A 17860-nucleotide genomic window follows, 5' to 3' on the forward strand; every position below is an offset into this window, starting at 1 on the left:
AATTGCTCTCTGCTTGCTAATCTACTGAAGTTACAGCTTTATTGCACAAGTCCAAGTAGGTTTGAAAGGCTCTCATCTAATATGCCAAAATGTGCCATGCTAGAGTTTTCTTAAGGTGATTTTTTTCTCATAAATTTACAATTCTAACACAAATAATGTAGGAAACATGAAAATGTAGACCATAATCAGAGACAGGAAAATAATTTGATCTTTAGAAGTGTGGAATAATAACTTCAAGAAGCATAAGAAATCAAAAGTCTGTTTTAATGTAGTCAAAACTGTTCTGAACCTAAGATTACAGTTAAAGTCATGCATCCAAATCTAACACACAACCTATATAGCTAAAATGGAGTTATATTTGCATATATTTGTTTAAATGTATTAACTCTAAATGGATTTTTAATTTTTCGATTGCAGCTCTACAATATAGACTAGAGTCTGAAATAATGAGAACAAGAAAGGTATCTCTGCTTGAACCCCAAAGTGATCAATCTTTTTAAATTATTACATTATTTAAATATAAAACAATGTTTCTGAATATTTAACTGAGAATCCCTTCATTCAACTCATTTTGTCATGGTTTTGATGTGGTCCTTGAGAGATTTAAGAAAAGAAAATTGCCCATACATATTTTAAAAGAAAGTTGCTATGTAGAGATTTTTTTGGGTAACCACTTACAGAGTAAATGAGGGTAAAGGATTTTTCATCTCAACTGCTATTGTTTGAGTAATTCCTTTATCAATTGGAGAGATGAGTAACTATCCAAAAGTCAGTCCAAAAGATTTTCACTGACATTGAATTATTAGTTTTTCTTGACTTGATTTCAAATATAAGCATCCTCTGTAGTGCAATAAAGCACCAAAACTGAAAGAACGAAAAGACTCACACAGAATTCAAATCTATTATAACCCCATTATGGGAACAAAGAAACTATCCCATGCACTGGAAAACTGCCTTTTCCAAGGCAGACACACTTCTGTATAAGTCAGGTATAATATCCAGGACACAGCATCTTTAGGTAATCATTATAATTTTCTTCACAGAACCTACTCTAACAACAAAAACTGTATTAGCTTTTCTTTTTCCATATGCTGTTCTATTTATTTAAAGAAAGTTAACTGGTGTTTCTAGAAGTAGTATTGCACTCAAAGTACAGCAACATGGAACTCAATTATTTCCTCTGTAACAGATCCTCTGTAAAAGTATCTTCACATATTTAACACTGAAAGTCAACACAGAGTTAAAACACCAGTGCTTCGATCATTACTGTCTCCCCAGATAGTGCAACTCCCAACTGTGATCTATGAATCTGAAACTGTTTTCTCTCTCAAAGCCTAATTTACTCCACACACACCTGGAAATGCAACCCAAAACTGCCATCTTGATTTGAAAACAGGCAAGTTTGCTTTTCACTACATTTGATCTTTTGCTTATTTACTTTTCTGTTCATTATTTCAGCTGCAAATGAACACAGCTGGGAGTCACTCTTCTATTTGTGCTGACTCATCTAACTGGAAAGGTCTTTCTTGGCTCCTCCAGTTCTCTCTTCTAATTAAACTATGTTCTACATATTCCCTCCTATGACACTTGTAGTTGACTTTCTGAAGTTTGTGAAATTGTGAGAAGGACTTTGTAAACATAAAAGGTATTCCATTATCTACTATCCTTGCCCCTTTTGTTCTTATAGGTGGAGAAAAAAGCTAGTAATGCAGTTATAGAAAAAACATGTTAAACTCAGGAAATTCATGAACTATTGCTCAGGGCAACATCAAAGTACAATGGCTAAGATTTTAATTCCTCTATCATTCAATTTAATTGGCAATACCAGCTTTGAAATTTGACTCAACTTTTCCCCCAACTCTTCTATGTCCTCCTTGCCAAGTGCTGCAGGGCAATGGAGAACACGTGGTCAGTTCACAACACTTCATCTCTGCTGCTCCCAATGAGCCACACATTCTGCCAGAAAGCCTGCTCCTGCGAGGGCTCCTGTCCACAGGCTGCAGCTTCCATCAGGGCACCTCCCCCTGCTTCAGCGTGGGGTCCTCCACAGGGGCTGCAGGTGGATCTCTGCTCCATGATGGACCTCCATGGGCTGCAGGGGCACAGCTACCTCACCACGGTCTTCATCAGGGGCTGCAGGGTGCTGCTCTGGTGCCTGAAGCATCTCCTCCCCCCTCCTTCTTCACTGCCCTGGGTGTCTGAAAGGCTATTTCCGCTCATATTTTCTCTCTCCTCTCTCATCACTGCACAGTGGTTTTTACCCTTTCTTAAATACATTACCACAGAGGCGACACCATCATCACCAATGGGCTCAGCTTTGGTCCATCTGGGAGGTGGCTGGAACTGGTTCTGTGTCACACAGGGCCTCTTTCACAGAAGACACCACTGTAGCTCCCCTGCTACAAAAACCTTGCCACATAAGTTCTCTGCTAACTTTCACAGAAAAAAAAAAAAAGTCTAGCATTTAACTCTCCTACCTATTCCCCCTCACAGTTGTGGGTCCTCTTTTCATTACTCATTCTACATATTTTTGTTGTATTTCCTCATTTATTCCTTGTGTAACTTTGGCCATCGTTATTAAGCAAAAGACAAAGTCTTAAAAATGTCATAAGTAACTGAGAACAGAATTGTCTTGCCTCAACAGATCTGTAGCAGAGAGTTCACACAAAATATCTGTTATTTCTAAACACTGTTCTTGACACTTTCCAGTAAGTGCATAAGTATGCATAAGTACACAACAGAATCCATGATAAATATAAAAAATTCATGCACTGGTGTGCAATATCTAAATTCCTTGATGTTCTGCTCAGATGGCTTCCAACACACTTTCAGGGAACTATGCTAACCTACTACAGCTGAGTGGTTATAATATCTAGTTCAGTCTCTGACACATAATTAGTTTCACCTTACAATACAGAAGGTTAAGACTTTATAATGTCACAAGAGATCAAAACTTGCTTCAGCTTCAAATTTTTGTGTTAGTAGTCTGTACTTATTCTGTATAACCACTCCACTGTCCCGCAACCACAACTAGATCTGGTAGGACTTCTTCTCAAAACATAGTCATTATAATTTATAATAAAATACTAAAATCACAGACTTCACTAAACATTATTAAAAGTATTAGGTAACTTCTTACATTTTTTAAGGGTAGAGAAACTCTAAATGGAAGAAACTTGAAAATATGCACAGGACAAATTTAACTGGGACTATCCTCCTATACTCACAAAAAGAGAGCAGGGGGAAGAGGGTGGAAAGAGGGAAGAAGAGAGGGAGTGAGAGAGGAAGGGAGGGAGACGTTGCAGATGTTAGCTTTTTCTTTAAATAGGTGATGATGGGATAATTTTAAAAGAAGAAGAAAGCTGAAGAGGAAAGGAAAACAATCTTTTATGTCATCATGAAGGAGAAACAGAACCAGCCAAACTAAAAGAAAAACCATTGTCAGTCATTTGACATAATGAATGCAGCCAAGTAGAGGTATAGGCACAATGCTTCTCCATCTTTTCAGGTCAAACACGCTGTTCACCAACAATGTAGTGATGAAAATATCAGCGTCATTTATAGAAGCAAGTGGAAAGTTTTGACACGAAGTCTTCACGTGTTGTTTGTTCATTTTTAAAAAGGTTTTATCAATCAGAACAGAGCTTTTAAATATAAAGCATACATTAAGCATCATAGGGACACACAGACATAGATGTCTATTTTCTCTACTGATGTAAATTTAAGAATTCTTATACACCAGTTTAGGTATGTTCAAGTATAGTATCACATGAACAAATGACAACTGAAAGAAATAAAGCTTTCTCTCTTATCTCATTATGTCAGAAAGTGATCTTAGGAATTTTATTTAACTCATTTAAGTACTTCATTCATATATTTCTGAATTCTATAAGCAAAATCCTATTTAAAATTTCAGTTCACCCTGCTCTCAAAGTTAAGTGAAAAGGTAGGGGGAGAGGGAGGGAACATGACACTAGTTGATGATAGGCAGCACATATAATAACACTATCAATGCTAGGCACAGTTTAGCCAAAATGTTTCTTGAAGATCGAGATTATAATGTAAATTCACTCTTAAATACAAGTCAGGAGGAAGAGAGCGTGCATGCACAAGAACAAACACAAGTGTGCTGGACTACGCTGTTAGCACATATTCCATAGCATGTTCTATAATTACTCCAAGATACTTCCTTTAAAAGAAAAGCTCTTTCTACCTTTGTAATTATTAAGCCTGACTTTTGAAAATGTAAAATTACCTAAGTACTAAGAAAGAGATTTACAAAGCATTGCAGCTCAATTTTTTTTTAAATGCAAAACAGTATCTTATTCCTACATAAAAGGATGAAAAAAAGCAACAGCTTATTAAAAGGTAGGTACTGATTCTCAAGTTAGAATAGTATCCACAGTCTCAGAACCAAAGATCCAACCTTCTACTGGGCTGTGCAGTCAAACCTAGTTTTATACAAGTGGATTTATTATAAATTACAGAAACTGTTCAAGTAGCAATAACAGAAGTGCTCAAGGTATATTTTTGGATTCTGGCATAGGCCAGACAACAGTTCAAATCTGGATAAGCTAGGAATAATAAATGTGGACACCTACAATCCCAAAACCTGATGCTGTAAATTTTAGGTAGAAGATAAAATATTTGTATGCTGAAGCATACTGATAGCACAGTATATATCATCTATAGATTACAAATAGATTTGTTGTCTTCCTGAAAATTTTGCTCTCAGCGACAGGCTAGGAAACTGCATTATTAGCTTCCAAAGAGACACAGGCTCTTTAAGAGCTTCTGATGACACCTGTTCTTAAGAAAAACTACAGCCTTCAGCATAAATCCTACCGCTACCCTCAATTTTCTATTACCTGAAGTACTAACCAAAGCTTATCATTACAAACTTAAAACTGGCTCCTGGGCTAAACAAAAGAACCACCTGGGCTTCTCCCTTTTAAGAGCAGTCAGCAGCAAATTACTGTAGGGGATGGTAGGAGCAAAAAAAGCCTGCAGTGATGTATTTTCAGCATTCCTTCAGCTTCCAGTTTGCAGTGCTGAGACTTCCCTAACTCAGAGTGGTATCTTCATAATTAAAGTTGTTTGAAGATTTTTCGTCAACAAAACTTCAAATTTTTCAGATTCTAAACCCATGTAAAATGTTTTTCATCCTTTGACAAGTAGCCCAGCAGCTTAGCTACTCAATTACTCTTTTTTTAAGACTATCACTCAGCAGAAGTACAAGATACTATCTAGGTCTTGCATCAGACAAGACGGAAAGCAACTACTCCCTATACACCTTCTTCATGCAGCTCATCATTTTAAAAACTTCTATTACATTCCTCCACTTAGTTAAGTCATCCAAGTTGGAGAACATAATCCATCACCCAGAAACTGTTCCACTTATTTGCTCCATTATTATTTTTTTGACTTTGAAGCCATCCTTTCAAAATGAGACAGACAAAAGGGATTAGAACAGCATAGAGCATACTGAGCACAAGTTGATTTTAGGTTTTAAAAGTAGCAAAGTGATGTTTACTCTCAAGAACTACTTATATAAACCCTTCTCCTCCCTATGTGATAACAGGCAATGTTTCTACCATATATGCTTAGCTTTTTTATGAACTTCTGGTAAAAAGGACTTTATCAAAATGCACTTTGGAAATACAATTAAACCATACAGTTGTTCACAGGCTCACTGATTCCTTCCAAAAGCTGTCAGGTTTGTGCTGCTTTACAGGAGCTATAGAAAATCTTAAATAATACAGTTTTTTATCTTTTCACCATTAATTCTGCTTATTTTACACTTTCTCCAAACTTCCCTGATGCATGTGTCTAATTGTCTGTGCTCTCCTGAATCCCCTTCAAATCATTTTCCAAATCTAATGTCATATCTAACCCATTCCATTCCACCTAGTACAAAAGCAGTTTTGAGCATTGGCCTTCTTGTTTACCCATTACCAGAGACCTAATAGGAGAAAATTACAGATACATACTAAACCGAGCAGAGTTAGCAGTTGACCCTGAAATTCTTACTAGGCGTCCTGATGCACAGCATCCTAGTGATGCATTCAGTCTTCTCAAACTGATGGGGAGGAACATAAGTCCTCCAGTGACTAAGCAAGCTACTAGAAATTTCTTTAATTGAGAAAGGTAATACTTGCTTACAGAAAAGTTTCTAAACTCTTGCTCTTCTTTCAACCTTCTTTTCCTTCACTGAAAGTTTAAAACACCATAAAGCAGTATTTGCTCCAACAGATTATTAAGAGAAATAGAATCAGATATCTGAGCACGAATACAAAAAGAATCCTGGACAGAAGCACCTACTGTGGCCAGGTTTATGTTTCAGAAGATTTGAGTCTCATATATGACATACAGATAGAGTAACGGAAAAATACCACTTAGGAGTATCATTTGATAAGTGATTACTAAAAATGGTGAAGTTGTCCATTTCTCATCAGAAGAAAAGCCATTCTAGAATGCTGAGCAAGCACAAATCCCTGCCTTGATTATAGAACCTATTTCTCATGAAATTTCTCATGTTCATGACTTTCCAAAAAGCTGTTATTTTTATAAGTGTTTTAGAACACAATTTTAATCAAGCAAACCATTGTTTTTCCTTGGAATAGTCACATCTTCAGGACAAAACCCACCATGTTTTGTCAGTCTCAAGATCTAACTTGGACAAGACACTAGCATAAAATGAACAATCTGGATTTCTGGAAACTACTAAACACTTATCACCATAGAGAAGTTCTGACTCACAGATGGAGTTCCAGCAATAGTAGCTGCGGGGACAGACACAGACCATGAATATGCAGTTGAAGTGTTGAAGAGAACAACACACAGAAATAACTGCTGCTAGCATTTCTGACAATCCCTGACAAGGCTTCCACATTTCTCAAGAATACATTTCTGACTGGCATTAGAATCTGTTTATACAGGAAGTGGAGCACGACTGCAGTACTGTCTTTCAGTTATACAATGTTAGCAGAGACTCTGAAGACTGCTTGTCAGATAGTTATATCATAAATCCCATTTTCCCTGAACACACCACATTTGCTGTGCTATATTCAGCTGAGAAAGTTGGGATGAAAAACTACTTTCTCCATTCAGCTAATGAAAAGGTACAAAGAAAGCTATACTTGACCTATTTTTCCATTAAAATAAACCTTTGGAAGGCCCTATAAAGAATTATTTCTGCACGTACTTCTCAACATTTGAAATGCATGTTCATGTTATTTATCGGTTCCAGCAGATCTCTGAAAGGCATTTCAAGCAGCATTCCATCCATCCATCCATCCATCCATCCATCCATCCATTCATCCATCATCCAGACTTCAGGCACACCTTAGCAACAACTTTCCATAACTCAGGAGTGAGAAAGAGCTTTCCAGGATTCCCTTCAAATATCATAAATCTTGCTATTTGATCAGCCATAGAAATAGATAATATATACCTCAGCATAGTCCAGTCCCTGGGAATGAATTATCTCCCTTTTATTCTAAAAATTACCAGGCCATGATAAATAATGATATTAATATTTTAATGCTATTTTTATACATCTGGTTAGATAATTATGCAATGCATATATTTCCCCTTTGGTTATTTTATTACCATTACACTCAAACTTAAAATGAAGAGTTATACTCTATTTTATACATGAACATTATATTTTCAGGTGGCACAGATCAATGCGAACTTTTTCCTTGAATATTAACGAGACTCTATTGAGAAACATGTTATAAAGGACGATTTAGTAATTAAAAAAAAAAGTTAATTACAATGGATATATGGGAACGTCTAGTTAATTAAATGGAAAAAATACTCATGGGATAATTTTAGTTTTCCCATACGCACAGCCACAGGTGAAAATGCAAAAATGCTCATGCATCATCTACAGTTTGCAAGTGTTCTAAAGACAACCAGCTTTATCACGAGCATGGAAGATATATTTTGCATATGGACACACACATTCTCAGAAACAGGGTTTTATAAATCCACATAAATCAGCACACCTTGCAAGAGAACACAGGCTGGAGACAAGTTCTGTGGAAAAGAAGCTGAAGTCTCAACAGACAGCAAGCTCAGAATGAGTCAGCGGCAAGTCCTGGCAGCAAAACTGGGCAGCAGCCTCCTGGCCCAGTGGATGAAAGGATTATCCCCACTCAGCACTCACTGTGAAATCACAGAGGTTGGCAGAGACCTCTGGAGGCCATCTAAGTCCAAGCCCTGCCCAAAGCAGAGTCACTTGGAGCAAGCTGCTCAAGGCCATGTGGAGTCAGGTTTTGAACTCCAACGATAAGGACTCTACAACCTCTCTGACCAAACAGTTCCAGAGTTCAATCGCCTTTACTGTGCAGATTTTCCTCGTAATGCTTAAAAATAATGTCATGGTTTGAGCTGTCTCATCCCTGTGGGGGGGCTGGAAGTGGTTGGTCCCAAGTGAGTTTCCGATCAGGGGACAATCAGAGCTGCATTTTGCCCCTTTGAAATTAGGATATTATAACAGCCAGAAGGAAGTTGTTGGCAGTGAGACAGAGGGATTCAGAAGCCATGAGGTGAGAGGAGAGAGGCCTGAAGGTCCCTTGCCAGGGGCCAGGCCCTCTTTCTTCCCCCCGGCTGGGACAGTATTATAACTGGACCATGTGCCTGTGGTCAAAGTCTATGGGTTTTTCCCCCCTCATTGCCCAGGAGAGGCGGTGGCGTAGACTTGAGAGGCCAGTCAGGAGGTTGGAGCTAGACCCCCCCGGCAGGCATTGGAGCCGAGCCAGACACGGGTCAAGGGGTGGCCCAGGAGCTGCAGAAGCAGCAGAGATCGTGCAGAGGTGGAAGAATTCCAGGCAGAGGATGAAAGAAAAACTTCAAGCAGTCTCACTGCTACCCCCCCACACAATGGCAGGGGAGGGAGCGACCTGGAGCTGCAACTGAAAAATGGAGACAGGCCGAGGGGCTCGGAGGTGCCCTCGTGGGTTTGGACAAGGGCAGCCGAAAACTGAAAGACAAGGAATGTAGGGGGGGAATGACCCCCCTTGCCACGTGAAGTCAAGCTGCAACAGCTGAAACAGAGAGAAACCAAACCAAGCAGGCTTCTTCTGAGTAAGGACTTTTGGTGAAAACCATCTGGGGTATATAAAAGACTGAGCAAGACCCAGAAACCCTGCAACCTGGAGAGGCAAGAGTGGACATTTTACTCTCTGGGAAGAACCTTCACAAACCAGGGGGGAAAGGACTCAAAAGCTGACTCCCTGTAATCATGATGAAGACCTGGTAAAACAAATGCTCCTTTGCAATCCAGGAAGAGACCTCAGCAGAGGCCGAGGAGCTGGTGGGGGTGCAAAAGACCCCTTCCTTGATACCCCAATGAGAGAGACTTTAGCTATTGTCCTGAAGAGTTCTTCTGGATTGATGTGGAAGGACCCCAGGGGTGGTAGAGATTGTATTAATAGTGTGTATTTGTTTGATTTCTAGTTTCTATAGTTTTTATTCTGTTAGTAATAAACTTTGATATAATTTCCCATGCTCAGATGTGCCTGTCTAAAAACTTCTCTTCCACATTAAAACAAATTGTGGGGGAGCTTCGAAATTGCATTTTTGTGGTGTATTTTAGGACCATATCCAGAATACCACATCCAGTTTTAGGGACCTCAATGCAAGAAAAATGTGAATAAACTGGAGCAAGAACAAAAGGTCACCAAGATGCTCAGAGGTATGGAGAACATGCTCTGTGAGAGGCTACGTTGTTCAGCCTAGAGAAAGGGAGGCTTTAGAAGCATTTAGTAGCAGTCTGATAAAACCTATATTATCAAGACAACACAGCTCCATTGTTAATAGTGGTGTATAGGGAGAAGATAAGAGACAAGCAGCATAAACAAAGAAAAACTGTTCCATCTGGCTATCAGAAAGAAACTTCAACATAAGGACAAGCAAACATTGGAACAGGTTAACCCCCAGAGATTGTGCAGTCTCCATCCTTGGAGGTTTCAGGACCCAACTGGACAAAGCCCTGAGAAACTTGATCTGACCTCACAGCTGACCTTGCTTTGAGTCGAAGGTTGGGTAGAGGTCTGTTCCTACCAGAATTATCCTATGTTCTTATGATTTTAGAAGTTCTCATTTGTTTCCTTAAAACAAGTAAGAAAATATTGGAATGAGGACAAAAAATAAAGACAAAATTTAGAGCACAGAATCATGACACACTGAAAAGGAAAACCATTACAGCATATCGTTATCCAAAATTGATGACAGTATATGCAGCTACAGATTACAAGATTAACTGACAGTTTAGAGAGAGACAAATTTATATTAAAAAATCTCCTAGTATTTCTATTAAATCAACTTTTAAAATCTCAATCAAATTGTGATGAGACACAAGTGCAGTCACTTAGGAACCTATAACTAGAGACAACCAACACAGAAAGAAGGTGCAAAGTAATCTGAAAACACAAAATAGTTTAAACTATCATGCAGTATCAAACATTGAGTCATGGAAAAGTTCTGCAAAACTCTTTAACTGGAGCCAAAGACATAGAAACTCCCTGATCACAAAAAACTAGCACAAGTAAATCTGCTAAACCAACATATGATTTGATCAAGTTTTTTATTTCTTCTCTCGGCTAAGAACTGTATACATGTCAGGAAGTGACTGTCCTGATTCTCCATAGGTCTCTGTGGTTCAAAGATGTGTTCTTATAATAAATATACACAGAGTCACATCAGATACATAAGGGAGGGAAGTGAGATGAGTGAGGAATGGAGAAATAAGAGATACCATGTGTAGCAAAACTTGAGCAAGAAATACATATCTCTTAATAACACCTTTGACAATTCTGGAATCAAGAAAACGAGACAGTTGAGATGGGCTGGAAAGATAAATGAGTTTTCTGTTAAGAATAATAAAGGGATACAAATACAATCATTCTTCCATTACACTCTTATACACTGAAAAGACAAACACAAAAAAATGTATCTAGTTCATATTAGTCAAAAATTTCACAAGATGACCCTAACTGATATCAAAACACACTCTTTAAACTTATCCACTACTGGTAGGGCAACATCAAATGGAAGCTTATATTGAAGAATAAAATGATGGAAACATTCTGCAGAGATTCTTTGATTGCCGTTATTACCATGTCACATATTTCTCTACTCTAAAATCCCTGTACGGTTTATTCAGACATCTCAGACCACACTATCACTAGTCACACATGAGTCTCTTACACCATATTTTCAGAGAAAAATGATTGTGCATCCAGAATGCAAGTCAGCTAGAGCCATAGCATCATACAATGAATTCACCTGGAATCTTTAAAGTTCATCTAGTCCAAACCTCTTGCCATGGACAGGGATAGTTTCAGCTGAATCAGGTCGCTTAAAGCCACATCAGACCTGACCTTGAACACCCTTCCAGAAAGGAGATATCCACAACTCCTTTGGGTTCCCTCATCGTAAAAAATTTACTCTTTATGTCCAGTCTAAATCTACTCTCTTTCAGTTTGAAATGTCACCCCTTATCCTAACACTACAAGCCCTGGCAAAAAGTCTCTCTCCAGCTTTCTTAAAAGCCCCCTTTAAGTACTGAAAGGTTATAATAATGTCTTCCCAGAGCCTTCTCTTCTCCAGACTAAACAACCCCAACTTCCTCAGCTTTTCTCATAGGAGAGGTGCTCCAGCCCTCTGATCATCTTTATGGCCCTCCTCTGGACCCATTTCAACAGGTTCACATTTGTGTTGTCCTAGGGATCCCTGAAATGGATCAGCACTCTAGGTCAGGTCTCACAACAGCAGAATAGAAGGGGAGAATCAGCTCCCTTGACCTGCTGGCCACCCTGATGCAGCCCAGGGTACATTTGGCTGGCTGGGCTGCAAGTGCACACTGCTGGTCATGTCCAATTTCTTGTCCACCAATATCCCCAAGTCCTTCTCTTCAGGGTTAGTTTTCCCAGCTATCTCAACCTGCAACTACATGACTGTTTTATCTGGCAAGTAAAGTGGTATCATCACAGAAAAGAAAAGAAACAAAACAAGAGAAGGAGAGAAGAAAAACAAGAAACTCTTCCATTTCAGCAGCACTCTGCAGTTGCACTGAATTAACTGTAACACCATTAGTCACACCACTAGCATAATCCTTCAAGCCTGCTTTTGATAGATGAGTGCATCCTTGAATACATCCAGTACCATTCCATTTATGTAACAGCTTCAATTTTCATTGATGCAGTTTAATTCCATTACAATTAGTTTCCATATTTTGCTTATCAGTACTTGATGGTTTTGTATGAAAACAGAATTTTAAGGACAAATGACCTAATCTCTAAACCTCCATTCCTAGGAAAAAAATTGAGCAGCAGGCCAGTGACGGACAATGTTCCAGAAACAGGTAAAACAGGTGGAGGGCTTGCATTTCTTTACCTGGCTTTCTTCCTTTCCAGTAGTTTCCAAGTTCTCAATTTTTTTTTTGTAACTTTTCACATATTTTTAATGTGATCAAGCATTTTAAAATTTAGTAGTTCTGAGACATCAAAATAAGGAAAACAGCATTTTTTACAGGAATCGACATGAGAAAATGACTATGCATTTCAACAGCGCTACACAAAACATTAAGCTATTTGACTTTTAACCAGGAGAAATACACTTAATATACCTTCAGAAAAGTGAAAGACTTCTGTTGTTGACTCAATTTTACAACAATTTTGTCAAACACGAACTCTGTTATAAGTTTCAATTCACAGTGTGCCTTAGCCAATATGCCTTAGCCAATGAAACATTCATATTAAACTATTAGTCACAGGAAAGAATGTTGTAGGTACTTCTTCATAAACTTATATGCCCACGAATGCAAACATATACACACAAATCCACCATTATCAGACTGTAACTTGCTCCATTTAACAGAAAATTGTGCCTCCATTTATAGCTTCTCCACAGAGAAAAAAATCAAACAGTGACACAGCATAAGTATAAAGTTGTAAATTGATATTTTAAAAATATGAAGATAATTTCAGGAACTATTAAGACAGCAATCACCTATAGATTGCTATATTAATGACTTAAAAATTAATAAGTAGGCCAGTTTTTCATCACCTCAGTGAGATCTTGAGCAAACATTCTTCATGCTTGGTGACTGAGGTACAAAACATGCCTCTAGAACTGGAGATTTCAACTATGCTCTAGAATATCATACCACAATGAAACATGCAGACATTTTGATGAAAAGAAGTTTCATGATTATTTTTTTCCTTTTCCTTTTCCTTTCTTTCCTTTCTATGCCAAACTAGCAGTAGATTTCTCCAGTGGGAAAATCAACTTCTCCCTTGTTTTTCATAGATGCACTCTTTCTCAACAACCTTAAAGTTGTTCAAAGCCATGACATTAACTGGTTAACTCCACTACTTACAGACAGGAAAAACCAATTTACCTGAATGCCATCAAGCAACTTGCTCATGCACCAGTAACTGTCAGCTTCTATGTTCTGCAGCACTTCTTCAGCCAGAACGGAAACATCAAAATTTTCCACTTCTTCTTCTTCTGTTTCAGCAAAAGAGAGAGAAAGACAAGTCAATGAAGTGCACAGAATAAATAAAGCAAGGATGAGGAAAATAATTGAAAACAAAGACAGCCACCACTTATCTTCTAGTCAGAAACTTCAATGCACATTTACTTTAACAGGGACTAAATGAATCATTTATTGCTCAACTGTGTCATCTAATGGCTTTAAATGTTAATGAATACTTAATTTCTTGCAGACTGTGAAAATCTCAAATCATGCCTGGTTAACCAGAATTAATATATAATAAATTACTTTATTCTAAACATTTCACACCTGAAAGAAGACCAGAAGCACTTTGAGACCCCTCAAGCTATATATGAACAATCTCTGAAGATGACTATGTTTGCATCAATGCACAGAAAGTGCAACTATCTTGCCAGTCTTCACTGAATAAAAAGCCCCAAAAAATACCTTTTAGAAAACCACTGAAATTTATTCAGAAAGCAGACTACAACTTTTCAAGGAGGATTTGTTTTTCAGGCAAGCATTTGGAATTAGAAGGAAATTACATAAAAGGAAACAGATTCCCACCCTCCACCCCCAAAAAACACATGATTCTCAACACTGGAAAAGCACAGAACCCAATGACGTATGGATTCCTGGAAATTGTCTTTCACACAAGCATGTTAAAAGAAATTCACATTTCAAGATGAACCAAAACTTTACCACCTAAGCTACATTGTCTTTTTAAAGCACAGTATCTGAATTAACCCATTTTGAAAAGAACACAGAATGTGTGCTGTGTTGCCACCTAACTCCCAAAGCTCCCACATGCAGCTCCAGAAGAGAGTTTAACATGAACCATGAACGCTCTGAGTAAATGCTGTAGCTTCTTTCTTGCAGCAGCTCACAGGGTCTTACTGTAGCAAGATGAGTATCAAAGAAGCATCTGTCTCAGCCTTGGTTTATTCTCAAGGAGAGGGACGTGCAGGAGAGGTGTTTAATTCTCCCCAGATAGTGCATAATACACCATTATATATACTCCATTATACAACTGCAAGGTAGCATAGAATACCAAGAATATATAGTATCTTAAAACTCCTCTATTACCTACCTTATAACTTTTCAGTATGTAATTACAGACGCCTAAGTACATCCTTAGGTTATCACATTTGATTATGCTACCTTAAAGCACTTATTTGTCAATTGACATTACATACATTTTAAAATAATTTTAACATACCAGTGATTTTACCACTAGTAATAGACACCACCAGCCAGGTGTTACCAAAGCATTCTTGTTTGCATTGCTGTCTGTATGTGGGTGTGCACCTTCTAAAGGATCACTGGAGTTGAATTGTGAAATATTAATGGCTGTAGGACAGGAAGATTAGGTTGTATTAATAAACCATTAGTTAAGATATTTACTTACCAGGGAAATCTGGTAAATAAAACAGGGGATTGCAGCAGAGACTCCATAAAATAACAGCACAGGATGAACTCAGAGGTGGCAGGGTTGTAAACAACATACCAGTAGTCATTTACTGGTTGTTAAAGGAATGCCACCTTTGCATTGGAGTGCAGTTTCACAAACCCAGACAAACAAGTATTCAACATATTTCAAATCCCCTGTATAATAAACTCAGATATAACATTGCCTTGCAAAACAATGAAGAGTGAGCAGCAGACTGCAACAGCAAATTTTTTTACGGAAAATCCTTTTGTGAGGAGGAAGAAAATCCTTCCCTAATGTTAGCAGAATATTCCTCCCAGTAAAAAGGAGGCAGATCCCCCACAATGGACAGCAAATTCTATCAATACTTTTTGGAAAATGGGGGTAACATAGGAAGTAAATGGAGATGACGCTCCCCTTTCTGCTCGGGTCCCATCATTTACTCTGTTAGACTCTTCTCATTAAAGATAGTTTCTAGAACAAACTTGGCTTCATTTCACTCAGTAAACCTAATCCCTGCACAAAAAAACATATTAAGAGTAGAGCCCAGCATAACATAAAAGTATTTTCATGGTAAAGATGCTTGAATACAACGGAGATAACAAGAAAGGATTAAAGGAAGGCAAACAGGTCAGCATCAGTAGAAGAACTGAAATATCTAGCAATGAAGAAATAGATTGGACAAGTAGATAATAATAATAATAATAATGGTCAGTCTTCGCGAGCGAAGATTTGGGAAAGGTCATTAACCCTTCGAGCCTGCGCAGTGGATTTTTTAGGTGAGACACAGCGTGCGCTGAACTGAGCCCACCCTTTAATCCTGAGGTTCATCTGCCGGGGCCGAGCAAGCTTGGACAGTGGCAGTGAGGGTCTCAGAACGTAGGTTTGTTTAGAGTGACCTTCTCTTAGATGGATTGCCTTACAGGGCTAACGAGCTCCATCTGCCCGGGGGGCTGGGAATCGAACCCGGGTCGCAGCGGTGAGAGTCCTGCACCCTAATCACTAGACCACTAGAGGCCCCACAAGTAGATAAGGTGATGTATATTTGGCAATATTAATCCAAATTGAAATGCCAGTTTTGCAGCTAAAAAAAATACAAAAGAAAGGTCCCTGAAAGTCCAGAAAAAGTAACAAAGAAACATCAACATGTCCTTTACTAAGTTCCCTAACAGAAAAATTACAAGAGTTAGAGAAAGACAGAAAATTAGTAGACTTAACATGGACAAAAATAGGTTGATTTAAGATGATAAGTTTCATATGAACCTGTAAAAAATATCAAGTCTTTATCTATCTATCTACCTCCAACCTGATGTACCTTGAAACTTTTAAACAAGAAAATGCCACAATTTTCAAAACAGAAGCCTTTTTTAACAGTTCATAAATTAAAATTAAGGATGAAGATTCACGTGAATTTAGAAAAGAAAAACTTTTCCAGAAAGAAAAGAAAATTAATGATGCATCCTCTACAGTAGAAACAAATTCTTTGGTACATCTTATACATGTTAACTCACAAAAAAGTCTTACAGTTATACAGTTTATTAGATATTCATAAACCAGTGCCCCAGTGAAAAAACCACCTCATTAGTATTTTTAATTTTCATTTTAATATTTTAAACGGAAAAAAAAGAAGTAATCCATTCCCTCTCTGCTTCACTATGTCTATAGAAAAAACAATAAATGAATCAGAGTTCCTCATATTTACATAAAACACAAACGTATACTGAACTTCCCTTTGAATGAAGCAGTCTTCAGGCCCTCCTCCACTAAACATTTGCTGAAAGAATGAGATTACAACTATTTAGATAATGTGTTCCTTTGCAAATTTCCTGCCTTGGAGCATCTTTTCTTTTCATGATACTGCTATCATATTTCTGAACAAAAAGGAAGCTATAAACCATAGCACAACACAGTAACTATTCTACAGGTGGGTGTGAAAAGATAATAAAATAACACTTTTTATCTTCTCTTTCTCATCTTTCTTATCTTACCTCCTTTTTTGTCCTCTTACAAAATCTACCATTTCACACTACATTCTCACAGCAGGATTTAAACCAATAAAAAAAGCTGAAGATACACATAACCTTTGAAGGTGGGGAATCTTCACCTCCCCTCACAGCCAACACAAAAGAACAAGTTTAATTCGTGGCTAGTCTTCTCGAACGAAGATTTGGGAAGGGCTCTACCCACAAGGGCTCTACCCACATTTGCTACAAGCGCGCTGGTGGCTAAAAAGGCCAGTGTGAGATAGATGAGTCTGGTTGCAAAAGGCACAGCAGAAAGACTCCTTAGGTGATATCGACAAGACACAGTTCTTTCTACATTGTCTTTTCTCCGCGAGAGTGATCCTGCGGGCGTTCTCAAAGGAAGCAGCAGCGTTACAGATGGTGTGTCTCCAGACCTCCTGACTGGAGGCCAGAGTCAACCAATGATGATGATAATGATAGAACAAGTAGTGTTGGAGTATTACCTGACTTGTTCTAAACTAGTAACCTAAAATAAATCAGATTAACTACATCCAAAAAAAAATAGCTAATACTTGTTTCTCAGTATTAGCTATAATTTGGTCTTAAGAGGACTGTCTCAGAATGCAGACCTCTAAAATGTGGGAGTATAAAATTAGCTGAAATAAAACACCCATCAAAAGATTTTCCATTCTGTGACTGAACTACCTGCAACAAGCAGTCAGAAAACCACAGCAGTTCGCCAAGTTAGGCTGAATGAAGCAACCTGGACAGCAAAGACACTCCAGCAATAATATTTTGGAAAAACTAGATTCTGACTGTTCTAGTACAGGTGGATTATCAAATTCGAATGATGATTTTTTTTTCCCCCAGAAAATACAATATAACTTTTAAGAAATATCTTTCAATGGTTCCAATTACTGTCCATGACAGGTATGTTCCCCAAGCACAAAGAGAATGTCA

At 38.0% G+C, this 17860-nt stretch overlaps 1 protein-coding gene across 2 annotated transcripts in view; it reads right to left on the reverse strand.

Moving 5' to 3' along the window:
• The window catches only part of TBC1D22A (TBC1 domain family member 22A), a 155855-nt gene that overhangs the window by 82779 nt on the left and 55216 nt on the right, over window positions 1–17860 (reverse strand). For both annotated transcript variants that reach the window (XM_017811506.1, XM_017811507.1), the window contains exon 9: window positions 13412–13521. In XM_017811506.1, coding sequence (XP_017666995.1) covers window positions 13412–13521 — 110 coding nt within the window. The remainder of the gene's footprint in view (window positions 1–13411; window positions 13522–17860) is intronic.

The sequence above is a fragment of the Lepidothrix coronata genome, unplaced genomic scaffold (genome assembly GCF_001604755.1).
Source record: "Lepidothrix coronata isolate B3197 unplaced genomic scaffold, Lepidothrix_coronata-1.0 Scaffold32, whole genome shotgun sequence".
Classification (NCBI taxonomy): domain Eukaryota; kingdom Metazoa; phylum Chordata; class Aves; order Passeriformes; family Pipridae; genus Lepidothrix; species Lepidothrix coronata.